At 44.3% G+C, this 27,477-nt stretch overlaps 1 protein-coding gene across 2 annotated transcripts; it reads right to left on the minus strand.

The window, feature by feature from the left end:
* On the minus strand, positions 1-27,107 carry ACTG2 (actin gamma 2, smooth muscle). Of its 2 annotated transcripts, none has more exons than XM_030877597.2 (9): positions 27,055-27,107; positions 17,395-17,564; positions 16,879-17,007; positions 11,184-11,294; positions 8,596-8,680; positions 5,759-5,920; positions 4,758-4,949; positions 2,855-3,036; positions 1-199 (listed from the first exon to the last, which is right to left on the minus strand). In XM_030877597.2, exons 2-9 carry the CDS (start codon positions 17,518-17,520, stop codon positions 56-58), a joined length of 1,131 nt encoding a protein of 376 aa, XP_030733457.1. In that variant the 5' UTR covers positions 17,521-17,564; positions 27,055-27,107; the 3' UTR covers positions 1-55. The 2 variants fall into 2 exon arrangements, with proteins under 2 accessions (XP_030733457.1, XP_060165267.1); XM_060309284.1 differs by having other exon boundaries at positions 26,885-27,070.
* Between the last annotated feature and the right edge of the window lie 370 nt (positions 27,108-27,477).

Here is a 27,477-nt window from a genome sequence, read left to right on the forward strand (position 1 = left end):
TCATGATTGTTAACAGAGCAGTCTCAAGGAGACCCCCAGAGAATCTGTTCTGACTTTAGAAGCACTTCCTGTGGACGATGGAGGGCCCTGCCTCATCATACTCTGGCTTGCTGATCCACATCTGCTGGAAGGTGGAGAGAGAGGCCAGGATGGAGCCTCCGATCCAGACTGAGTACTTCCGCTCTGGGGGAGCAATAATCTGCAAAGAGCAAATGTGGTGAATCATGATCGGTCGCCAAGGAATAGGGAAGGTGGTCCAGGAATCATCTCACCACACTGCCAGACTGTCCTGGAAAAGAACAGCCTCTGTGGTCAGAGAGGAACAGGAGAAACCTTGTGGTAGATTAGACTATTGCTCAGATTGTCACTCTTCCTCCCACCCCATCCCCCTGCCCCTCCATGAGAAGAGTTCAGTGTTCCACCCTGTGACTTCGGGCTGGGCCCTGTATTTGCTTTGGCCAGTGGGATGTCAGCAGACTTGACACAGGGGCTAGAAATGTGTTTCAGACATGCAGGTAGGCACACTCTCTTGTGTCTCTGCCATCTTCATGAGAAGAATTTCCCTTGAAGAGCTACTGGACCTTCAGCCTGGGCCCCACAGTGAGAGATGTGCCCCTGACCTGAGTTGGCTGGGCCTGCAGAGCTATCTGGCCAAGCTTGACCTAGATCAGCTGACTCCCAGCTGACCTGCAGATACATGAGCAATAAATGCTTATTATTACGTGCCCTGAAATTTCATAGTTGCTGTTACCCAGCAATAGCTAACCAATACAAACATCTGTAAGGGGAGTGCTGTTCTGTTCTTGCCTAGAGTTTGGATGCGTGGGCAGCTTGGGCTGGGATTCCTCCATCCCTGAGTCTAAGCCAGTCTACTCAATAGTCTCTTGTATCTGAGAAGTTCTCAAATTCATACATGCCACTGGGATTCCTGAGCTTGGCCTTTAGAAATTGGTTGTCATGTCAGACAACTTTGAACTCCACCTAAAAGTATATCTCAAAGGACCATGACTCTTCAACTAATTCCTGTTTCTGAAGGGACTAAGAATTTAGTGCTAGAACAAACCAGACATGAAATAGATTTTTTTGTCTCCTAAGAATCTCCCTACATATTTCCTAAATTGCAGAGATCATGGAATAGCTAAATAAGTAGGGTCTTTAGAAGTTATCTTATTCAGGCAGACAAAAGTCACCCCATTGCTCCTTTGACAGATACCTCAGGGACTGGCACAGCCATTAAGCAGGTAACAGATTTTACTGCTGGGCAGTTCTAGTTGTGAGAAAACTCTGGGTTGTCTTGGGCTGGAGGCCCTAAATCTCAGCCCCATTCCCACCGTACTCCATATCCTTCCACACTTGCATATCCTGGAACTTGCCTCACCTCCCCCAGTCCAATGTGGCTGGGGTGTTTGTACCTGCACACATCCCCGGCCATCTTTGCTTACTCACTCTGTTTCCCCTGCCTGCAGTGTGCTTTCCCCTCCTCTGGTCTTATTTAAGCTGTTCTTCCATTGATCATGTCTACAGATCAGATCTTAAACTCCTGGGAGGCCGGCAATGTTATTGAACTCAGGGCAGTGGCTCATAAATTGGAATATGCATCAAATCATTGGTGTCCATTTGTAAGTGTAAGTGGTGGGGGCACCCCAGACCTGCTGAATCAGAATCAGGTGTGGTATCCTGACACGTCGTCCTAGTAAAAAGCCGCTGCCCCAGGCCTGGCACGTTGCCCCCCATGCGGCAGACCTCGGTAAGCGTGGCTGCTCCAATGGGCTCTGGGTGAGAAGAGCCCGCTGCTCACCTGTTTTCTGGTGGCCTGCTCTGCTTCCCTGTGCCAAGCACCATCTGCTAGGCAGGGGGAAAGCCTTTGTGAAGAAGGTTCTTAGAATACTGACATAGAGAACACACTTCCTCAGATCAGGCCTACTCCCCAGAGACCAACTTTATTGTGACTTTATTGTGACTTTCAACCTATCTGTTATCTCTATTTTACTCCTAACTCTTTCTAATCCTGTAGTAGCAAAGTTCCTAGAAGCCCTAAAAGTGTCTGTCTGATTGCTTGGGGACCAGAGGCTGGGGAGAAGTGGTAAGACAGGTGGGCTCCCATTCTGTTGAGGCCTATGCAGTGAGAAGCATTGTGTGGGAGGACTGTGACCAAGATGAGACAGCACATCAGAGGCTGTCCAGGAATCAAGGAATGTTCCTGTGAGTTTGAACCAGCAGCCTGTCCTATAGCCAACATTCTCTCTTTGGAACTTTCACCCTCCTCTGGGGTGACACCCAAGTCCTTTTTTTTTTTTTGGCGGTACACGGGCCTCTCACTGTTGTGGCCTCTCCCGCTGCGGAGCACAGGCTCCGGACGCGCAGGCTCAACGGCCATGGCTCACGGGCCCAGCCGCTCCGCGGCATGTGGGATCTTCCCGGACCGGGACACGAACCCGCGTCCCCTGCATCGGCAGGCGGACTCTCAACCACTGCGCCACCAGGGAAGCCCCACCCAAGTCCTTTTTAAAGTTTAAAGTTTAAAGATGGTGTGGCGTTGTCTCCTTCTTTTCTTTCCCTCTTTCCCTCCTCATTTCCTCCTCAAGCCCCTCAACTTCTCTCCATTCCAAATTCTTTCACCTCCTTCTCATATGGGGTCCATGAAATTGTGTTTGAGAGCCCAGGCTAAATGTGTCTCCCGCTTATGAGGGCCCAAAGAACATAATCCCCCAAGGTGAAATCTGTCTCGGGCCAGAATGATGGAGCACCCAGGAGGCCACCAAGCTGTAAGCCTGGCAGCCCGACTCGGAGCATCTCCCAAGTACACAGGTCTTTGTACAAAGAACAGGATGGAGGGAGCCAGGGCAGGACCCACCTTGATCTTCATGGTACTGGGGGCCAGGGCTGTGATCTCCTTCTGCATTCTGTCAGCAATGCCAGGGTACATGGTTGTACCCCCAGAGAGGACATTGTTGGCGTATAAATCCTTGCGGATGTCAATGTCACACTTCATGATGGAATTGTAGGTTGTTTCATGAATTCCAGCTGACTCCATGCCTAGTAGAGATCGCAGTAGCTAGTCAGCATCCACCATGTCACACCTACAGCTCCTCAGGTGACCTTTCTGTTGATGCAGCTACCCTGGTTCGCCTCAGTCACCTCCCTAATGGATTATAAGATCAGACTCTCTAACTGGTCATCGCCCTGCCTTGAGTTTCCCCCAGTTCTGACTGATCTTTCACACTGTTCCCTGATGAATATTTCTAAAGGAATACTTTCATTGTATCACTTTTTTCACAGATTTATTGAGATATAATTCATGTACCATAATATTCACCCCTTTAAAGTGTATAGTTCACTAGTTTTTAGTGTATTCACAGAGTTGTGCAACCATCACCACAATCTAATTTTAGAACATGTTTAATCCTCCCCAGATAAACTCCATGCCCATCAGCAGACACTCTCCATTTTCCCCTGCACTCCTTCCCCAGCCTTAGGCAACCACTAATCTATTTTCTGTCTCTATAGATTTGCCTATTCTGGACATCTCATATAAATGGAACCATACAATATTTGTTCTTTTGTGTCTGGCTCCTTTCACGTAGCATAAGGTTTGCAAGGCCCATCCATGTTACAGTCTGTTATAGCCAAGTAATATTCCATTGTATGGATATACCCATCATATCATCTTTGCCTATTGGTTGACATCTAGCTACCTTAGTCTGGAACCAAGATCTTCCAGAGTAAAAGGCCCTGCCTGCCATACCAGCTCATGCCCACTTACCTGGGGTCCCCCATCTCCAGTCTTTTTTCCATGTGATATAATTCCACACTGTAGATAGAGGAATCTTCCTAAAGTGAAATACTGACTTTGCTACTCTGCTGTCTAAAAACTTCCAGGGGCTCTACATTGCTGATATGATTAACCCCCATGCTCTTTGTGTGGTCCAGTGGCTCTCTCGTTTCCTCTGTGTGCAAACACACAGACACACAGACACACACACCTCACCCATCATGTCCCAAATAGAATATGACTTGTCACTCCTCCACACTTTGCACATACCTTTCCATTTGCCTTGCACGCCATTCCCTACTCTGCACTCCTTCCATTCCCAGATACCATAAAATGACACTCATTCTTCAAGGTTCTATTCAAATATTCACCTTCTCTGAGAAGCCTTCCCTGATTTCTTAGGCCTATAGCGCTTTGTCCAGTTTGCTATTTACCACTACACTATATGTCAACATTTGCTTACAGGCCTTTCTCTTCTCTTTCTCTCTTCTCAAGAAAGTAGTTATCCTTGTATTAAATATTATCTTATTTCATCCTTGTGGCAACCCTATCTAGTAGGTGCTATCATAATTTCCACTTTATAGATAAGAAAACTGAGTTTTGAAGAAGGTAACATGTCCAAGGTACAGCACTTGAACGAGCAGAATCAGGATTTAAAACCAGGTCTGATCCCCAAACTCACCCTGTTTACTGCTATAGGTTTCAGACCCCATGATTTAAATGTTGAGGGATCCAAGAAATATTTTATGTTTTAATCTCATTCTTAGTTTCATGTTTATATTCCCATCCCACTTTTCCTTTATTTTGATTTCCTTACCCTTATATTTAAAATTAGATTTTAATCTAGTTGTATTGTTTATGTATTTTTGGTCCTTCCTGGAAAAATATAGGCTAAGTATAAACAATAAACAGTGTGAGTGACTCCTGGTGTTTCTCTTTCCATCCCTGCCCTCCTAATTGGCCAGGACGACAGGCCGAGCCTCACCAATGAAGGAGGGCTGGAAGAGGGTCTCGGGGCAGCGGAAGCGCTCATTGCCAATAGTGATGACCTGCCCATCTGGCAGCTCGTAGCTCTTCTCCAGGGAGGAAGAGGAGGCTGCCGTGGCCATCTCATTCTCAAAGTCCAGGGCCACATAGCACAGCTTCTCCTTGATGTCTCGCACGATTTCTCGCTCGGCTAGAAAGAGTAGAAATGACGGAGAGTAGATACTCAGCTCTGTTAGTTTGGTTGTCCTATTTTGATCTCCATGAAAACTTCTTCCTTCTCTTTTGGGTTCAGTCTCAAGATGAATGTTAATGTTTTCATTCCTCTTTCTAAAGTGAAAGTTCAAAATCTCGATTCCCAAGCAAAACTTTTTATGTGCTTTTGTCTTGCTCTCATCACTCAGCCCTGACAAAGCTGCAGGCCTTCCTGAGGGCCTTTCAGGACACATTTCCCATCTAGATGGAGGCTTATATGCTGGGAGTGTACAGAATCTAGGAAGACTCCTACCCAAAACTTCTTCCTGCCCAGGGGGCCACTTTCCCTTAGAAATTCAGACCTTACTTTTTCCATTTGTCCTCAGACAAACCATAAACCCCCTAGGTAATGAAATGTGCCACCAGATTCTTACCAACATTCTGCCGAATAAAAACTAGCTCTGATCCTGGTGTGGACATGGACAGAGGTAGCAGGTCCCTGGGGAGCGAAGGAGTGCTGTGAAAGCACACTTAAAAGAGGGAAAAGCCAAGCGCTTCTTAGGATGAGTAGGTCTAAGCCTTGTCTCCCTCTCCAAGGTGTCTTGGTTGGGAACATTCCTCCTTAAATAAGGCTGCCCTGACTATCTGGTCTGGTCTAGGGGCCCAGCCCCAGCCTAGGGCCTCCCCGTTTACCCTAAAAGAGTTTGAGGACACAGGGCCACTGACTTCTCATTAGTCATGAGAATTTCTGGTCCTAGATCAGATTTGGTTCTGAGCTCAAGTCAAGTCCAGAAAGAGGCTGGGTACCTGTGGTCACAAAAGAATAGCCTCTCTCTGTGAGGATCTTCATGAGGTAGTCTGTGAGGTCGCGGCCAGCCAGATCAAGGCGCATGATGGCGTGGGGCAGTGCATAGCCCTCGTAGATCGGGACATTGTGGGTGACACCGTCCCCTGAATCCAGGACAATGCCTAAGGACAGAGAGGATAAGACCTATGAAAACCTTTAGTATTTTCTTTCATCTGTCTCTTTCTGGGACCTGTTACCAAAAGATCTTCAACTACCATATTTTTCTTTAGCAGCTAGAAAATTCACCCATGGTGAGAATTATCAATCATATGTTTTGTGTACATCAATTTTTGTGTATGTCGGTTTGTTTTCCCAAATGAGACTAGAAGGCAAGTAAAATGTCTCCTTTTCTTATATGCTTTGAAACACTTTCACAAAAATGCACACGTCAATTGGCATCTAGGCTGCACGTTCTTTAGTGAGACTGGATAATGTGCATATCCTTCAGGCATCAAACTAACACATGTGTAGTGCTAAAAGGACTATAGAAACCAGCTTGAAAAAAAATAACGTCCTCTACTGATGAAACTTTTAGTAAACCATGAAAGGAAATAAGTTTTCTCAATGTGATAAGAAATCTCTCCTGATCCAACAGCCACATAATTGATGGGGAAACACTACAATATTGTTACTATATTATTATTATTTAATATTGTCCTGGATGCTCTAGCCAATGCAGTATGACAGAAAATACACATAAGAGGTACTATCATCAAAAGGGAACAGAATCATCATTATTTGCAGATAACGTGGTTGTATACTTAGAAGACCTAAGAGAACCAACTGAGAAATGACTAGAGTTAATCAGATGATTCAGTAAGAGCCAGATCCAAAATAAATATCCAGGGATCAGCAGCTTACTCTTATACAAGGAGGTTGGTCACAACATATTTTATAATAAAAAATAAAAATTGGAGACAACCTAAAGGTCCTGCAATAGAGAAATGGTAAAATCAAGCAATCAATCATGGAACCATCACACAATGACTACTGTGTGGCCACTGAACATGACGTTCACAGCATAAAACCAAGCACAAAGCACGGGATACAGAACTGCATATACCTATATTTCCCCATCACCATCCTTATCACCTGCAGTGAAATTATCCTTTACTTTTATCTCTCCTCCACTAGGCTGTTAGCTCCATAATGGCTGGTCTGTCTTGTTTGACAGTGTGTGCCCATGGCCTGTAGTGTTTGGCACATGGTAGGGAGTAATGGAAAATATTTGAATGAATGAATAAATGGACAAATCAATGAATACATGAATGAATGTTTGAAAGATGTTCAGAAGCAACTGACAAAGGATTAATCTCCAAAATTTACAAGCAGCTCATGCAGCTCAATAACAAAAAAACAAACAACCCAATCCAAAAATGGGCAGAAGACCTAAATAGACATTTCTGCAAAGAAGATATGCAGACTGCCAACAAACACATGAAAGAATGCTCAACATCATTAATCATTAGAGAAAGGCAAATCAAAACTACAATGAGATATCATCTCACACCAGTCAGAATGGCCATCATCAAAAAATCTAGAAACAATAAATGCTGGAGAGGGTGTGGAGAAAAGGGAACCCTCTTGCACTGCTGGTGGGAATGTGAATTGGTTCAGCCACTATGGAGAACAGTATGGAGGTCCCTTAAAAAACTACAAATAGAACTACCATATGACCCAGCAATCCCACTACTGGGTATATACCCTGAGAAAACCATAATTCAAAAAGAGTCATGTACCAAAATGTTCATTGCAGCGCTATTTACAATAGCCCAGAGATGGAAACAACCTAAGTGTCCATCATCGGATGAATGGATAAAGAAGATGTGGCACATATATACAATGGAATATTACTCAGCCATAAAAAGAAACGAAATTGAGCTATTTGTAATGAGGTGAATAGACCTAGAGTCTGTCATGCAGAGTGAAGTAAGTCAGGAAGAGAAAGACAAATACTGTATGCTAACACATATATATGGAATTTAGAAAAAAAATGTCATGAAGAACCTAGGGGTAAGGCGGGAATAAAGACACAGACCTACTAGAGAATGGACTTGAGGATATGGGGAGGGGGAAGGGTAAGCTGTGACAAAGCGAGAGAGAGGCATGGACATATATACACTACCAAACGTAAGGTAGATAGCTAGTGGGAAGCAGCCGCATAGCACAGGGAGATCAGCTCAGTGCTTTGTGACCACCTGGAGGGGTGGGATAGGGAGTGTGGGAGGGAGGGAGACGCAAGAGGGAAGAGATATGGGAACATATGTATATGTATAACTGATTCACTTTGTTATAAAGCAGAAACTAACACACCATTGTAAAGCAATTATACCCCAATAAAGATGTAAAAAAAGAAAGATGTTCATGCAAGCTGTCAAGCCCCTATTAAAAATCACTTTATTTTGAAGTTCCCTCTGTTTCCCTGAGCTCCTTTCTATACCAAGGCCACATCGTACTTACACATCCAACATCATTGGTTCTGCCATTGCTGCTTCACGAGCAGAAACATTCTAGCATTGTTGGAAAGGGTGTACAAGCTCCCAGACTAACTACTGGTGAGGGAAATGGCCCTTGCAGGTTGTACTAGTCATGGTTTGTTCATGTAAATTCTTTCCAGCTATACTGGGTAGACTCACATCTGCATTTTACATGCGCTTCCCTTCTGTTATCCCCAACCAAGGTTTTCCTTGGACTTTGACTGTCCCACTGATTCTTCTGAACAGGAATCTCTGCAAGAGCCCAGCTTTCCCTTCCTCCCTCTCAAGTCAGAAAGGGAACGGGTTACAGGGCTACTCACCTGTCGTGCGGCCAGAAGCATAGAGGGAGAGCACAGCTTGAATGGCGACGTACATGGCAGGGACATTGAAGGTTTCAAACATGATCTGAAAGAACAATGCAGAATAGAAAACTATCTGGCAGAAATCACAGCACCTCTTGGTCCAAAAAATGGTTTGTAATATTATTAAGGATAGGAACTGTGCTTATTTACCCCACTCCCACCTCCCTTACGTTCTGGCATGGACTACAAACAGAGCAATTCTCAAAAAAATTCTGTTGCCACTCTCACCACTGTTATTCAACATAGTTTTGGAAGTTTTAGCCACAGCAATCAGAGAAGAAAAGGAAATAAAAGGAATCCAAATCGGAAAAGAAGAAGTAAAGCTGTCACTGTTTGCAGATGACATGATACTATACATAGAGAATACTAAAGATGCTACCAGAAAACTACTAGAGCTAATCAAAGAATTTGGTAAAGTAGCAGGGTACAAAATCAATTCACAGAAATCTCTGGCATTCCTATACACTAATGATGAAAAATCTGAAATTGAAATCAAGAAAACATTCCCATTTACCATTGCAACAAAAAGAATAAAATATCTAGGAATTAACCTACCTAAGGAGACAAAAGACCTGTAAGCAGAAAATTATAAGACACTGATGAAAGAAATTAAAGATGATACAAATAGATGGAGAGATATACCATGTTCTTGGATTGGAAGAATCAACATTGTGAAAATGACAATACTACCCAAAGCAATCTACAGATTCAGTGCATTCCCTATCAAACTACCACTGGCATTTTTCACAGAACTAGAACAAAAAATTTTGCAAAAAAAAAAAAAATTTTGCAATTTGTATGGAAACACAAAAGACCCCGAATAGCCAAAGCAATCTTGAGAACGAAAAAAGGAGCTGGAGGAATCAGGCTCCCTGACTTCAGACTATACTACAAAGCTACAGTAATCAAGACAGTATGGTACTGGCACAAAAAAAGAAAGATAGATCAATGGAACAGAATAGAAAGCCCAGAGATAAACCCACGCACATATGGACACCTTATCTTTGATAAAGGTGGCAGGAATGTACAGTGGAGAAAGGACAGCCTCTTCAATAAGTGGTGCTGGGAAAACTGGACAAATACATGTAAAAGTATGAGATTAGATCACTCCCTAACACCATACACAAAAATAAGCTCAAAATGGATTAAAGACCTAAATGTAAGGCCAGAAACTATCAAACTCTTAGAGGAAAACATAGGCAGAACACTCTATGACATAAATCACAGCAAGATCCTTTCTGACCCACCTCCTAGAGTAATGGAAATAAAAACAAAAATAAACAAATGGGACCTAATGAAACTTCAAAGCTTTTGCACAGCAAAGGAAACCATAAACAAGACCAAAAGACAACCCTCAGAATGGGAGAAAATATTTGCAAATGAAGCAACTGACAAAGGATTAACCTCCAAAATTTATAAGCAGCGCATGCAGCTCAATATCAAAAAAACAAACAACCCAATCCAAAAATGGGCAGAAGACCTAAATAGACATTTCTGCAAAGAAGATATACAGACTGCCAACAAACACATGAAAGAATGCTCAACATCATTAATCATTAGAGAAAGGCAAATCAAAACTACAATGAGATATCATCCCACACCAGTCAGAATGGCCATCATCAAAAAATCTAGAAACAATAAATGCTGGAGAGGGTGTGGAGAAAAGGGAACCCTCTTGCACTGCTGGTGGGAATGTGAATTGGTTCAGCCACTATGGAGAACAGTATGGAGGTTCCTTAAAAAACTACAAATAGAACTACCATATGACCCAGCAATCCCACTACTGGGCATATACCCTGAGAAAACCATAATTCAAAAAGAGTCATGTACCAAAATGTTCATTGTAGCTCTATTTACAATAGTCCGGAGATGGAAACAACCTAAGTGTCCATCATCGGATGAATGGATAAAGAAGATGTGGCACATATATACAATGGAATATTACTCAGCCATAAAAAGAAACATAATTGAGCTATTTGTAATGAGGTGGATGGACCTACAGTCTGTCATACAGAGTGAAGTAAGTCAGAAAGAAAAAGACAAAAACCGTATGCTAACACATATATATGGAATTTAAGAAGAAAAAAAATGTCATGAAGAACCTAGGGGTAAGACTGGAATAAAGACACAGTCCTACTGGAGAATGGACTTGAGGATATGGGGAGGGGGAAGGATGAGCTGTGACAGGGTGAGAGAGAGTCATGGACATATACACACTAACAAACGTAAGGTAGATAGCTAGTGGGAAGCAGCCACGTGGCACAGGGATATCGACTCGGTGCTTTGTGACCACCTGGAGGGGTGGGATAGGGAGGGTGGGAGGGAGAGAGACGCAAGAGGGAAGAGATATGGGAACATATGTATATGTATAACTGATTCACTTTGTTATAAAGCAGAAACTAACACACCATTGTAAAGCAATTATACCCCAATAAAGATGTTAAAAAAAAAAATCTGTTGCATTGATGCATGAATGGGAGAAAGAATCTGGCCAAGCAGCCATGTTGTGTTCTTGTGCCAGTGCTCAAGTCTTCCTGGCCTCTTACCTGGGTCATCTTCTCCCTGTTGGCCTTGGGATTTAGCGGGGCCTCCGTGAGCAGGGTGGGGTGCTCCTCAGGTGCTACCCGCAGCTCATTGTAGAAGGAGTGGTGCCAGATCTGGTTGGGACAAAAGTCAGATGAGTCCAGCAGACTCCCAGTGGGCTGGAGACTTCCTATGGACATGCCCATGCTGGGGGAGGATGGCACAATGTTCTCAGAATGGACTGGATCTGGAGGCCTGTCAGCCATGGGAATTGATTGCTCTTTAGAGGTTATATTCCCTCTCAGTAAGGCCCCAGACAGGACTCAGACCTGGGGCCAATATACTTAGTGTGTTGATTATTTCTGTCTGACCTTGGCTCCTATTTACACCTCTCCCTTGTCTCCCCTGCTTTGTGCCCTGAGGGACAAGGCCCTCTGCAGCTCTCTGGCTTCTGGCTGTGCTTGGCTGAGAGAAGATACCAGCAAGAGGTTGGAGAGTGGGAGGGGGGAGAAGGGCAGGGTGATTTTCCGGCAACACTGTGGCCTCCCTGAGCACAGCTCCTGTTGCGCAGCCCCTCCTCAGGCTCCAGCTCTCACTGAGCTCTAGTCACGCTGCTCTTGCTCTTCAGCCTTCCAGCTGGAAGAGCTTCCCTCTGTTGCTGGTACTTGAACGCCTCTGCATCCCTTTCCGGTTCCCTAACCCTGCTCACATCTGTAAGTAGTCCTTCCTTAAATTAATTTCAGAACCCCAGCTGAGTGTATACTGTCTCCTGCTGAAGCCTGACAGATATGCATTAACTGTCAATGTCTATTATTGACCAGGCTGTTCTTTAAAGCAGGGTTTCTCAACCTCAGCGCTTTGACATTTTAAGTTCAATAATTCTTTATTGTGGGGGGCTGAAGTTTAGCAGCATCTCCGTGTTCCACCCACTAGATGCCAGTAGCACTTCTCCAGCTGTGAGGGGCAAAAATATCTCCAGACATTGCCAAATGCCCCTGGGAGACAAAATCGCCCCGGTTGAGAATCACTGATTTAGAGGAAGTTACTTCTTCCCGCTGTGCACTGTTCCCTCTTTAGTGATCCAGGACAGCAAACAGGAGGCTTTATTTCAGAGGAATTTGGCAAAGAGTGGCAGGGACACAGGGCTTTGATTTCTTCAGAGGTGAGGCACAGGGTCCTCTGATTCCATTGTACCCATGTATTTAGGGACCCCTGGCTTTGTACTAGGATGGTGCTAAATGTGATCTTAGTTTCAAAGTCTGGAAGGGAGAAAGGCAGTCAAAAAGACAAAATACAAGACACGTCCATATTTTAATGAAGGAAGAGGCAGGAGAAGTTCGTTTTCCAGGAGATTTGAGAAGGCCCTGAAAGCAAAGGAAGGTCTCCAGAGACTGAGCAGGGCATCTGAGGCAGAGCAAATGGCACAAGCAGAGGCCCTGGGCTGTGGAGGTGTCACAGGAGACATGAAGGAGATGGCAATTAGGCTTAATAATGTGATGTCAGTATTTCCTCAAATGTGGGCCCCGGATGCTTTGGGATAATTGTTATAGGTGCAGGTTCCTAGGCTGTATCCCAGGCTCACACGTCAGAATCTTTGGGTGGGAAGGGAAAGCTGGGAAGAAGTGAGAGAGTGGCATGGACATATATACACTACCAAATGTAAAATAGATAGCTAGTGGGAAGCAGCCGCATAGCACAGGGAGATCAGCTCGGTGCTTTGTGACCACCGAGAGGGGTAAGATAGGGAGGGTGGGAGGGAGACTCAAAAGGGAGGGGATATGGGGCTATATGTATATTTATAGCTGCTTCAGTTTGGTGTACAGCAGAAACTAACACACCATTGTAAAGCAATTATACTCCAATAAATATGTAAAAAAAAAAAAAGAATCTTTGGGTGTTGGGCCCAAGCATCTGCACTTCATCTTACTTCATTTTCGGAAGCTTTTATAAAGTACTTTAAAAGTTAAGGATGTTGACAATTTTTAAATTAGGAAAATATTTTTAAGAGAAATTAAAATTTCTCATATTTCCATTACTTAATAATAAATAGTTAACACTTTGGCTTTTTTCTTCTCCCTGATCTTTCATCTTTATGTATTTTAAATTTTATTACTACTACCATTTATTTACTTCATACGCTTTCATTTATTTATTATTTACTACTCTTACACTTCTATGTTCAATTTTGTTTCCTGTCACTTTTCAGTTAATGTAACATAAATAATTTTCTTTTCCATAGTAAACATTTATTTTCAATAAATTGAACTAAAATTTTTTTAATGTTTACACAACATTTCATCATATACCATCATCATCATATATTTAATCACATTACTATTCATGGTATCTTTGATTTTTGTTTATAAATAATCTTGTGAAAACTATCTTTGTACATATTACATTTTATTTTTTCTATTCAGGATGTTTTCCAAAGAAAAAAATTCTAAGAATGGAATTACTGAACTAAAGAGTATGGCAATTGGAAAACTTTTTGGTTTCTATCACCCACAAAGAGGCTAAGTTTGTCTTTACTTCAGAATAGAAATTGCCTGTTTCACTCTTAAGTGCATTCAGTGTTCTCACTCTTAATATGAAATAATTTGATAGATAAAATTAATACCTAGTTGTTTTACTTTGAATTTTTAAATAAGTTTTTAAATAATTTTTCAAATATGTTTAAACTTCTTCAGATTTTCAACTTTTGATAATTTCTATTTGGCCAATTATCTGGTCATGTCCCTTGATTATTTGTCTGGTGGAGACTATGTTTTTAATTATCAATTTACATTAGTTGTTTGTATTAATCCTCTTTTGCACTTGTGAATATTTTTTGCAATTTGTTGTTTGCCTTTTAAATTTGGTTTTGTTTTTCACACACTAGAAGTTATGATTTTTAAGAAGTCACATTTGTCACTCTTGGGATTTTTTTTTTTTTTTTTTTTTTTTTTTTTTTTGCGGTACGCGGGCCTCTCACTGTTGTGGCCTCTCCCGTTGTGGAGCACAGGCTCCAGAGGCGCAGGCTCAGCGGCCATGGCTCACGGGCCTAGCCACTCCACGGCATGTGGGATCTTCCCAGACCTGGGCACGAACCCGTGTCCCCTGCATCAGCAGGCGGACTCTCAACCACTGCGCCACCAGGGAAGCCCTTACATTTGTCGTTCTTTTTCTCTTCTTTCACCAGAAATTTGATAAATACTCACACTTACTATACTGTATTTTTTATCATTTGAATTTTTATATTTAACTTTCATATTCAATTGATATGTGTTTGATGAAATTGTATGAAGTAATGGCCATAAACAGATTCCCTATGCCCCAAATAATGAATTGGTTGTCACAGAATAATTCATTGAATTATTGAATCCTTCTCTACCCTCTGGTCTTGGAAGTTTCATTTACCATGTATTTCTTTTTTACCTCTGTATTGGTACCAAATTGTTTTAATTTTTATAACTTTATATTATATTTTACTATTTGGATATAGCAAGTCTCCTCTCATAGTTTTTCTTATTCATTTTATTCTCATAAATTTTGTCTTATTTATTTTTCCACACTTTATGATCTTGCATAATTAAAACTCGTGATATTTCTAGCCAAACTCATAGAAGCAGAGAGTAAAACGGTAGCTACTAGGAGCTGGGGGAAGGGAAAAGAGAGGCTATCTTAGTCAAGGCATACGAAGTGTCAATTATGTGGGATGAGTAAATTCTGGAGATCTAACTTAATATATTAGCATGGTGACTAAAAATAGCAATGCTGTCCTGTATACTTGAAATTTGCTAAGAGGGTAAATCCTAAGTGTTCTCACTGCAAGGGGAAAAAAAAAAAAACACAAACTATGTGAGGTAGTAGATATGTTAATTAGCTTGAATATGGTGACTATTACATAATGTATACACATATCAAATCATCAAGTTGTATACCTTAAATATATACAATTTTTTAAATTGTGAGATTTTTGTTAGAATGGCAATGAGCCTATAAATGAATTTGAGAAGATTTGACAGCTTTATCCTATTCAGTTTTTCTTTTAAGGCACAGAATATATTTTAGGGGTTTCTTTAAAGAGTTCATATTACTACTGTGAATAAAATATTTTGTCTATTATGTTTTCAAATTAGATATCATTAGAAATATAATAATATGTGCCACGTATGGAGCATTAAGTATGTTCCATGCCTTGGGATTATACTAAATATTTGCCTAGTTCAACCTCCAAAGCAACCTAATGAAGAAAGTATTTTTATTTCCACAAATAAGGAAGTTGAGGCTTAGAGGGAGGGATTTGCTCCTAGATCTCCCTGCCACTGACTCCAGTGTCTGTGCTCTTAACCATCCCACGGAGTGAAGCAAGAGCTATTGTATTTTTATCTATTTATGTCACATTCAGAGTGACTGAATCTAGGGTTTAGAGAAATTGAATCTAGGGTTTAGAGAAAAGTATATGTGTACTACAGATTTCAAATCAGCTTTCTTTATTCCCAGTTGCAGTCTGCTCAATAAGCCCTCTATTACATTTCAAAAGACAGTCATTGCAGAAACAAGAATTCTCAGACAACTGTCAGTGGAATTTATCAAAAGAATATTCGAAATATTGTACAGCAACTATACTTCAATTAAAAAAAGAATATTAGAAAGGCTCTATTAGCATTTTGCACGTGATTTTGTGGAACACAAACTACCATTTAAAAATTACCCCCCGGGCTTCCCTGGTGGCACAGTGGTTGGGAATCCGCCTGCCGATGCAGGGGACACAGGTTTGTGCCCCGGCCCAGGAGGATCCCGCATGCCGCAGAGCGGCTAGACCCGTGAGCCATGGCTGCTGAGCCTGCACGTCCGGAGCCTGTGCTCCGCAACGGGAGAGGCCACAACAGTGAGAGGCCCATGTACCGCAAAAAAAAAAAAAAAAAAAAAATTACCCCCCACGTCTTCTTTTTTTAAAGTATTTTATTTTCATTTATCATTTACAGGTGGTTTGTTCCTGATATTAATATTTCCTAGGTATCTAGTGAGAGTTTGATCTTTTTTTGGGGGGGGGCACGTGGCATGCGGGATCTTAGTTCCCAGACCAGGGATCGAACTCCCGTCCCCTGCAGCAGAAGTGCAGAGTCCTAACCGCTGGGCTGCCAGGGAAGGCGACCCCTCAACATCTTCTGACATGAAAAAAGCTTCTAGAAACCGGTAGAGATTCCTATTTAAATTTTTCACTAGAGAAGCATCATACTAATATAGCATCAATGCACCTATCTGAGGTCATGACGGAAAATAAAGGGGAGAAAGCTATTTGCCTTTCTGGAAGCAGCAACGCATTTTAAAGAAGGATAAGCACTGCGCTGGAGTGAAAGCTGGAAAGGATAAAGCTGGGACTTAGGCGGGACCAGGTCCTCAAACGCCAGACAGTGAGTTAGGAACCTACTGTTGGTTAGTGAAGAGTCTGAGGAGATGAGTGACATGATCTGGTCTGTTTTTAGAAAGACAAGCTTTGCAGAAGTGCAGAGAATGAATTAGGTGAGTGAGGCAGGAGAAAAAGAAATCAGTCAGGAAGCCATTGGAATCGTCTAGTGAGAGATGTTGGCAGCTGAGGCTGGGGAATGCCCAGGGGGATGGACAGGAAGGAAAGAAGGATGTGAGAAACATTGCAGAGGAAGAGTTGACAGGGCAGAGGGTGGGTCTTGATGATGTTAAAATGAGCACACTAAAGGGGGTGTCCACCAATACCTTCTCCATGTCATCCCAGTTGGTGATGATGCCGTGTTCAATGGGGTATTTGAGAGTTAGGATCCCTCGCTTGCTCTGAGCCTCATCCCCCACGTAGCTGTCTTTCTGGCCCATTCCCACCATTACACCCTGCAATGCAAAAGAGAAGGAAGGAGAACAGAATTGGCCGAGAGCTCCACTTAGAGGAATTCAGGTATTGGAGGGTCTCTGAAGAAGGTTAAAGATAGGGAAAATGTCCTTCTTCCCCTGGAAACCGGACTGAAGGAGACAGGGTGAGGCAGATACCAATGAATGTGGAGATGGCAGGAGGGAAGGCAGAGGATTTCTTGTCTCTCTTCTCTGTCCTAAAACAATGTCATTTTCTGAGAGAACAGGGCCAATCCATACACGTCTTCCTCTTACCTTACCTTACTTAGCACACACACACACGCACACACGCGTGCAGCTCAGCATATACTCCACAGTGCAGTGCGTCCTCCTACTAACTCAAAGCCTTGGGTCCAGATGAACATATACCTGGTGGCGAGGACGACCCACAATGGAAGGAAAGACAGCCCGGGGGGCGTCATCTCCTGCAAAGCCAGCCTTGCACAGGCCAGAGCCATTGTCACACACGAGCGCAGTGGTCTCCTCTTCACACATGGTGAGTCTGGCCGAGTGAACCAGGGGCTAGAGCACCTAGGGAACTGGGGAGAAGAGAGGTAATTGGCCACTTGTCAAAATCACGTTGGAGACAGTATTCTTGGCTGTCTTGGGGCCTGACCCCATCGGCAACCAGGACCTAGTTCCAGGAGGGAAGGTATGGACCTGGCCCCTTACTCTCTGGCATTTGGGCTTCTTCCCTCTACCCTACTGTTTTGGGCTGAACTGTTTACTCCCCAATTTCTATGTTGAAGTCCTAACCCTAGTACCTCAGAGTGTGACTGTATTTGGGGATAAGGCCTTTAAAGGGGTAATTAAAGTAAAATGAGGTCATTAATCCAATATGACTGGTGTCAGGTATGCCTAATTCAATAGAACAGGTATCTTTATAAGAGGAAATTGGAACACAGACACACACAGAGGGAAGATCATGTGAAGACACAGCAAGAAGACAAATCATCTACAAGCCAAGTTGAGAGGCCTCAGGAGAAACCAGCCCTGCTGATACCTTGACTTCAGACTTCTAACCTCCAGAACTGTGAAAAAATAAATTTCCCTTGTTTAAGCCAATCTGTGGTACTTTATTATGGCAGCCCTAGCAAATTAATCCACCTGCCTCTCGAAGACCTGAAATGACTACAAAGCATTAATCCAATGGAAAGAATCTCTAAAGACTTGAAGTTTAGAAAAGGAATTGAAAAAATTTGCAGTAAACATAATTAAGGGTTACTATTTGCTATATAAAAGAACTCCTACAAATCAATAAGAAAGAAGTAAATAGCCCAAAAGAGAAAAATAAAAAGACTATGAATAGATAATTGACAAAATGAAATGCAAACACCCAACAATTACATGAAAAGATGTTCCGCCTCACTAGCTATCAGGAAATGCAAATGAAATAAGACCATTTTCACCCATCGTATTGTTAAGATTCAAAGTTTTATTATAGGTGTTGGCAAAGTTGTGGGAACACTGGCACTCTTTAATCAGAGAAACACACCAACACACAATCTGGTACTATCCAAAAGTTCCTTGTGGGATACTGTACTGAGGTTAAGAGAAGGGCCAGGCAGATCGACGTGGACTAATGTGGATAGATTTCGAAACCATTCTGCTGAGTGAACAAAGCAAGTTGCAGAATAGAATGTCCAGCATAAAACCATTTATGAGTTCTTTTAAGAGCACAAAACAATATTGTGCATTTTCCATAATTTTCTTTTTGTGTGGATGTGAACACATAGCAAAAAGTTCTGGAAAAAAAAAGTCTAAGACTGATCATAGTGGTTACCTGGAAGTGGGAAGGGGACTGAGAGGAGAAGTGCTGTAATGTTTTAATTGTTAACAAGGAGACTGTATCCATGTATAGTTTATAATTAAAATCAATCATACATATCATTAAGGAAAAAAAGATGCAGGTGAAAATGTACAATCCTAAGGGTAGGAGCCCCTTGAGGAGGACAGGGCAACCTGAGAGGAGAGAGGAAAGTGAGAGAATTCGTGATGGGACTCACTGTCTCTGTTGCTTCAGATGGAGAAAAACAGAGAAGTCCTTCCTCCAGTGCTGATATCTGAATTGGGACGACTGCAAAGTGATGAGGGAATGAATTTTTCTAATGTCTGTTGCAGGTTTTCTTTCTTTGGGTGAGGGGCAGTGTAAAAAGACCACACCTGACAAATTCTTGGCACTTGGTGAAGCAAGAGAAGAAATGGCAGCTCAGGAGATGGTGTGTGGATTGCCTTCCAGCCTGAGAAGCCCCTCAGTGGGGCAGAGTGGAAGTGGAGAGGGTCCCAGCTCCGGGGGAGGTGGGAGTCCAGAGAAGAGAGGCATGGAGAGAGAAGGTGGCTGCAGAGGACAGCCCACCAAGCTTCATTTGGAACGAGCGGCAGGAGGGGAAGAAGAGAGCTGCCCTAGACACCTGGGATGCTGGTCCTCCAACACCCTTACGTGGAAGGAGGACAGCAAATACCATGACCAAAGCAAAGAGGAGACAGAATCACAGCCTGAGAACGGGAGGTCAGAAAGGCTACCTAGAGACTGAGCAGAAGCTTATTCACACAGTTTGCAGGCTAAAAGGAAGCCCTTGCCTGTTATATTCAAAGCAGCGTGCACACTAGGGGACAGGCCCACTGTGACTTCTTGAATCCAGCTCTGCTTGTCCTTGCTGATCCTCACGATCACCCATGTTCAAAGTGATAAAGTCCCAGTTCTCGCCCTTGGCCTACAAGGCCCAACAGGGTCTGGCCCCTGCCTATGTCTCCAGGCTTATCTCCCCCCGACCCCCCTTGGCCTTCTCACTCTGGCTATGTGGAGTTCCTTTCCATTCTCCGAATATGTCATCTTGTCTCCCTTCTGGCCCTTTAGACACAGGGTCTGGAACACCCTTCCCCCAACCTATTTGCTACTGACTCCCATCCCCTGTCAGGCCTCTGCATTAACACTGCATTTTCAGTCTCTCTGGCCCACCGGTCTCAGTTAGTGGCCCTTCTTCTTTGCCCCACAGCACCTTGAACTTGTCCCAGCAATGATCAACTCTGCACATCTGGGCTCATCTGTAGCTCTGTAAAGGCAGGAGCTGGGCCTGTCCTGTTCTCCAGCGATTCTTCTGTAAGCCTAGCACAATGTCTGGCACAGGGTGGGCTCTTAAACCTTTTTTTACCCAGATGAATGAGTGAATGAATCAATGGATGTCAAGGAGAAGGATTTTCAGAATAACAAAGGTAGAACAAACACTGGTGAGAGGACACTGGTCTGAGATGAGGTGGAGATTGAAGGAAAGTACTTAGTTGTTCAAAACAATGTTGTCTCTGGTCTGAACAGTTTCTGGATTGCAGGGAAGATCCTTAACCTTCTGCCATGTTAGACCAATGGAGAAATGGAGAGATGTCAGGAGAGAAGATGGCAAATGTTGTTCCAATATTCAAAAAGGGAAAGAAGGCAGATATCTAAAACCTCAGATAATCTTGATATGCAAATTAGGCAGGTTTCCAGAAGGTGTTATTAAAGAAAGCACTATTAAAGAAGCAGTGGGCTTCCCTGGTGGCGCAGTGGTTAAGAATCTGCCTGCCCAGAAATAGAGACACAGATGTAGAGAACAAACATGTGGACACCAAGGGGGGAAAGTGGCGGGGGTGGGGGGGTGGGGATGGAGTGATGAATTGGGCTATTGGGATTGACATGTATACACTGATGGGTATAAAATTGATGACTAATAAGAACCTGCTGTATAAAAAATAAATAAAATAAAATTCAAAAAAAAAGTAAGCTTCTTCCAAGCAATTCAGAGGGAAATAGAATATAAAATTTTAGAATTTTAAAACATTTTTTCCCCCTTCTGTTGTTTTCAAAGGCTTTGGGGGTGGCGGGGGGAGGTGGTGGTAGTGGGATATTGGAGTTAGACTAGCCATAACATAAAAACAGTGAATTTTACTAAGGAAAGTGAATCCCAGGAATTTTGTTCAAATAGGATAGACTCTTGTTGTGCTAGAGGTGTCCTGTGTTGAAGTTAGTAGGCTATATGGGAGTATTTGTCTAGAAAAGAAAAAAAATATTAATTGGTATTTTATTGATGACAATAAAGTTGGAATATGATAACTAAAAAAATTAAAGAAAAGAAGAATCCACCTGCCAATGCAGGGGACACAGGTTCAATCCCTGGTCCGGGAAGATCCCACATGCCGCGGAGCAACTAAGCCCGTGCGCCGCAACTACTGAGCCTGCGCTCTAGAACCCGTGAGCCACAACTACTGAAGCCCGTGCGACTAGAGCCCGTGCTCCTCAGTAAGCGAAGCCATCACAACGAGAAGCCCGCACACCACAACGATGACCCAATACAGCCAAAACTAAATAAAATAAAAATAACTAAATTAAAAAACAGAAGCAGTGATTTCTTGAAATTGATTAGGGTTTACCAAGAACAAGTGTTGGCAGACTGCCAGCCTCCCTTTTTCCGCAGGACCCCCTGGCTGGAAATGCAGGAGAAGGCGGGAGACATTGAGCTTCACTTGATCTTGGCATCTGACAAATTCTCCCGTGATATCCCTATTGATAAAGCCATGTGGGCTGAACAATAAATCAGTTAGGCTTATTTACAGCTGCCTGAGTTATTGTCGCTGAAAGGTGTTAATTGATAGGTCACTGTCAACCTGGAGGCAATGATATGCCTCAGAGCTCCACTCTTGATCCTTTCTCATGTGACATGTTTATAAATGAGTTGGATGAAAATATAGAGTACATGCTGATCAAATGTCCAGATAAAACACACACGTTGGCTGGAAGAATCGAAATCCGAAAGATCTCAAAAAGCAGAGAAAATGAACTGAGTCCACTAAGATTAAATTTAATAGGATAAATATGAGGGTGCGGATGTGAGTCTAGATAACCAAACTGTGAAAGCTCTCGTTCAGCCTCTGTGAGCAGGACCTGGGGTCTTGTCGACAGTCTGCAGTGTCCTGGAGCCATGATAAAAGCTAGCCCCACCTTCGGCCAGAGCGCTGTGTCCGGTTCTTAGGGCCACCCTTGCCAGCAGAGCTGTGGGAAGGTGGGCCCCCGTTCACGGCTGACAGGGCAAACTGTACTACTTTTCTAAAGGGGAATTCAAAACTACTTATCAAAAGCCTTAAAAGTGTACATATCTTTTAACTCCACAAAGACACTTCTAGGAATTTATCCTTGGGAAACACTCATGGGTGAGTGCAAAGATTTGGCCAACTTTAATGCGAAAAAAAGTTATTGAGTAATAAATAAAATGGTTTCTAAACTAGGTTCCAGAAACCTCCTTACGACAGAGAGAGCAGAATATTTAATATCCTGGGAAAAGTGCAAGCTGCTCTGTTAGGTGAAACACAACATGTTCTGTGCTTCCATTTTTGGTAAAAATGTATTTTTAATTTTTAAAAATTGGGAGCCTTTCACATACATTATCTATTTAATCCTCACAAAAGCCCTGAGGGAAGATATTTTTAGTTCCATTTTACAGATAAGGAAACCAAGTCTCAGAGAAGTGAAAGGACTTAGCTCTCCGGCTCCTCACTGGGAGAGGCAGGGCTGGTGGCCTCAGCCCAGGACAGGCTTCGAAGCCTGGGCTTGCACCTTCCCCACCACCTCAGTGAAACCCTCACAACTTCTCCATGTTTGGTGTTTTTGCTTCTGCCTCTCTGTCTCTCTAGCACCGTTGGCAGCAAAAGCCCTAAAACAAAAGGGCCTGTGTTCTTTTCTCTCTCTGAGCCTCTGAGCCCCTCCTATGCCATGCCTAGGTCTAGATTTATGTTTACAGCCCCTGCATCGGTGTTTAGCACGTAGTAGGTGCTCAGTGTATGTTGGATGGCGATCCCACCACCTTCCTGGCCTTCCCCTGACGATCTGCTCTGCCCCTGTCCCTGCAAGCTGAGCTCGAGTCCCCACAGGCCAGTCTCAGGGCTGCTCGGTCATGTGGGCGTGATTTAGAACCACACTGGGACAGTCTTCTTCACAAGCTGGTCACAAAGAGTTGTGTTTCCTTGTTCTAGCAGGTGGTCCACCTTGAGGAGAAAACAACCTCGAAAGCTAGAAGGTGGCCAAGAGGCAAAGCTGCACCTCTGTGACTGTCTCCCTCTGGGGTCCCCTCTCTCTTGTGACTTATAGTTCAAGCCTGTCTGGCTTTTCAGTGAACCCTTTTGTCTCCCCTTGAAGTTCCCCACCCATAGTAAGAAAGAACGTTGGACTTTGTTTCCCAGCAGCTGAGACAGCTGGCCTGGAGTGGAGCTTGGCGTAGCCTGTGCTGTGCTGCCCGGGGAGAAGACTTGGGCCCTGGAGCCAGGCTCTCCTGGAATGTCTCTGCCAGGGGAAATTCTAAACTTCACTCAGCCACTTGCTGGTAATTTGTGGCTAGACTTGAGCGTGTCAATTGAACCAGAGCCAACGTCACTGTGGTTTCCTGGGTCACACCACTTCGCACTCGCAGAAAGCCGAGTGCACTGTTCTGGCTCTTTCAGCACGTACTACATCTGGGCTTCATTGAGGATTTCACAGAGTTAGAAACACAGCTCCCCGCTCCTCTCTGAAAACTGGCCAAAATCCAAAGACATAATGAGCACAAAGAATTTGCTCACCCACGCATCCCCCTGGCCACCCCCAAGCAAACATGAGGACAAGATGAGAGCCCCCTACCCTCACTCTGAAGGAGAAGGGTTTCGCTTCAGAGTTCTCTCCTGCCCTTCCTTCTTTGCTCTCCTCCCTCTGGGCACCCCTTCCCATGGCGAAGTCCCACGGCTCCCTCTTTGGCCTCCAGTTTCCTCAACTGTAAAATGGAAATGGTGACATTCGTTTCCCACGATAATGGATCAAATGAAATAATGGAAATGAAGTACTTTATAAATTGGAAATCAATTTAAATCAGGGTCAGCAAACCAACGCCTGTTTTTGTGAGGTCCACGAACTAAGAATGGTTTTGACATTTTTTAATGGCTGCAAAAAAGCCAAAGAATAAGATTCTATGACCCAAGAAAATTATATGAAAATCAAATAATAAATAAAGTTCTATTGGAACGCAGCCACACCCATTCACTACATACTGTCCATGGCTGCTCCGGTACAATGGCAGAGTTGAGTAGCTGTGACAGAGACCTTTAGACTCACAAAGTCTAAAATATTTACGATCTTGCCCTCTACAGAAAAAGTTTGCCAGCCCCTTTTGTAAAGGGCTGCAAAAATAATAATTCTTATGATCTCTCTTACTCTTCTCCATTAGAGCTTGCCCCCCGGATGAAGCCTACCATACCGGAAGGAGATGAATTGATCCACTTCACCAATCAATGATTATTGAAGGGAAGGTTGAATTTATGCCAGCTCCCAAGGATGTTTTCATTTTAGGGGAAAGTCTGAGTCCTAAAAGGAGGGCCTCTCAGATAGTGAGATTTCAAATATTAGTTGGGGAAACATCTTGGAGTGAGGGCTTCAAATGACAAGTAAGCGCTGCCTATTATAATCTGCAAACACATATATCCATACAATGACTTCACAAGAAACACTCCTATGGTGGAAAATTCTAGCAGCACATCTTATTAACTTCGGGGTATCTCGACTTGGTTAATATACACTAATTAAATTAAAAATGGCTTCTGGGGCTTCCCTGGTGGCGCAGTGGTTGGGAGTCCGCCTGCCGATGCGGGGGGCGCAGGTTCGTGCCCCAGTCCGGGAAGATCCCACATACCGCGGACCGGCTGGGCCCGTGGGCCGTGGCCGCTGGGCCTGCGCGTCCGGAGCCTGTGCTCCGCGGCGGGGGAGGCCGCGGCAGTGAGAGGCCCGCGTACTGCAAAGAGCAAAAACAAATGGCTTTTGGCTAGCAATATTTCTGATCCTCAGGAATCTGCCGTTTGGAACTGCTCTTCTGCCTTTTACCTCGGCCACTCACTCTCTCCCCCTGCTCAGCTCTAGTCCCAACCCCTCTCCTGAGCTCCAGAGCCCATGGGGCATCTACACCCCATGCCCTGGCACCTCAACTCCACCTCTGAGACTGCTGTCCTCATCACCGTCCTTTGACTGGAATGGCCCCTCAGAGATCTGCACCACCCACCCGGGATGGAACCCAAGCCCAACACCCTGACTGCCTCCTCCTCCCTCCCAACCAATCCCCAGGCCCTCTTATTTCTGCCTCCATGCAGCTCCAGCCACCAACTTGGGGCCACTGCACTGCTGTAGCACTCTTGCCCTGCCCAGTCCACTCCCCTCACAGCTGCCCGAGCAGTCCCTTTAGAGGGCAGACCTCTTGCTATCATCCTTCTGTTGTGCCCCATTGCCCAATCCCTAGTAATCTGGCCCTGCCTGCCCCTCTGACCTTAGCTTTCCCTGCTTCCTGCCTTGAAATCTATATTCAGTGGAGTTGAGCTCCTTAAAAAGTCCCAAAGACCATGCTCCCTCTGTCCTGGAGCTACCCCTACTTCAGGACCCAGCTCAGGTACCCCTTCCTCCAGAAAGCCTTCCCTGATAACTTCTGGGCTGGGTGAGGGACTCCTCCTGTGCTTTACCCCTTTCGTATATTTATCTTCTCCATGGTTCTCATCTATCTCTCCCAGTGATTGCAGAAGCCCCTACACTGTCCCTAAGGAGCAGAGACAGTGCCTGGTACATAACAAGTGCTCAATAAATGTCAGAATGAACAAAGGGAAGGAAGAAAGAAATCTAGCTTCAAGGTCATGATATCATTCTGCCCATCTTGGTTTCCCAGGCGTAACATGTAGAATCTCTGCTCATTAGAGTTTCTCTAGTGCCCATGCATCTCTGTCACAGGAATCTCTGTCTTGCTGCAGCCCAAGGGCTAACCTCAAGGTCTAAACCCATTCAAATAATAAAAGCAAGTGCTACAGCTTCCCTATGCAAAGTGTGGTCCCAGACCAGCAGCCTTAGCATCCCCTGAAGTTTATCAGGAATGGAAATTATCAGGCCCCACCCCAGTCTACTGAGTCAAAATCTGGGGTGGGAGGCAACAAAGCAATCTGTGTTTTAACAAGTTGTCCAGGTGATTTTTAAAGTTTGAGCACTCAGGGCCAGGCCCTGATAGTGTTGACCTGAGCACTTTATACATATATTATCTCATTTAATCCTCACAACAGCACTGCCAGATAGGTATTATTACCATTACACCCATTTTACAGGTGAGGAAATTGAGGTAACTTTGGTAGCTGGGGAGTCTGCCTCCAAGGCCTGCATCACTACCCCAGCCAGCCTCAGCTGTAAAGAGATGTTAGCAGACTCTGTTTGCAAAAGCGGACACAGCCCCTTGGTCTATTTTCCTCTTAATTATTTATGCTCTTGTGTCTGTGTGTGTGTCGTTGGGGGAAGATGATGGCATTGATGGGTGGTTTCACAGCCAGGTGTGGGTCTTTTGTACAAGTTGCTTAACTTCTCTAAGGTCTCAGTGTCCTCATCAGAGAACGAATTAGATGGTTCCACTTCCTTCCAGCCCTAAAACCTCATGATGCCCCAGGACACTTACTCCACTCCACTCCACCTTTTGCATCCTCCAATGACCCTGGAGCTTTCAAGGGTGAGAAAACGCTTAGCCAAGTATGAATCAGAGAGACCCGTGGGGGTCTGAAGAAAATACTCACCCATCCCCAGTAGACACAGACACAGGGGCCATAATTGGTTTGGATTTAAATGTCCCGAGCAGAAGTCATTTCTCTGAAAAGCGTCTGTTCCCCTAAAACAGCCTCCCAGACATTCTGAGCCACGACAAAGCACACCTCATGGGTGTAGATCTGCGCTGGCTCTGATGAGCAGTGAGAGCAGAGACCGCAGGTGACACATCCCACCCACCACCCAGTTAGGAGGGCAGGGAGTCCCGTTCCAGGCTGTTCCTGCCCCAGGATGCCCCATGGCCAGAAATACCTTTTCCTGGCAGGCAGCAGTGTGCTTGTAGGCAGAGTTGCACACCGAGGGTCTTGACGTGTGACCTGGGCCAGCGTCACAGAAGCCAGGCCAATCTGGAGGCGCCTCCTGCACCCAGGGGTCCGGCAGCCCCAGAAAGACAGAGACGGCAGAAGCTGTACAGTACTCACCGAGTGTATGAGAGGTCCTTCTCCCAGTGACTGAGGGCTGGTGTGTCTTTGGCATAAATACCAGAGCAATATAAAACCCCAGAGGCGGATCTTCTTTAAGCAGAGTCCCTAAAAAGGCCAGCTGACGGTGTGTTAGCAGTATTACCATATAAGGTGCTTTTTTCAATAAATCGGCCTTGTGGGGGGGTGGGAAGGGGGTTGGGTAGAGTGAATTATCATTTGAAAAATGTATGCAAAAGGACTCGAGAGGCAGCAGCCTCGGTGCTGGCAGATTTGTTCCTTTTATGCTGCACTTGCATAAACAAAACTCACACCAGGCCTTATAAGCTGCCCAGAGTGAGGCCAGATGGAGCTCTGTTCCTGGAGAGAGAACCATACCAAGAATGGCAGTGGGCCTCCTCCCTCCACACCTCCCTACTCAGG

This window comes from Globicephala melas, chromosome 12 (assembly GCF_963455315.2).
Source record: "Globicephala melas chromosome 12, mGloMel1.2, whole genome shotgun sequence".
NCBI lineage: Eukaryota > Metazoa > Chordata > Mammalia > Artiodactyla > Delphinidae > Globicephala > Globicephala melas.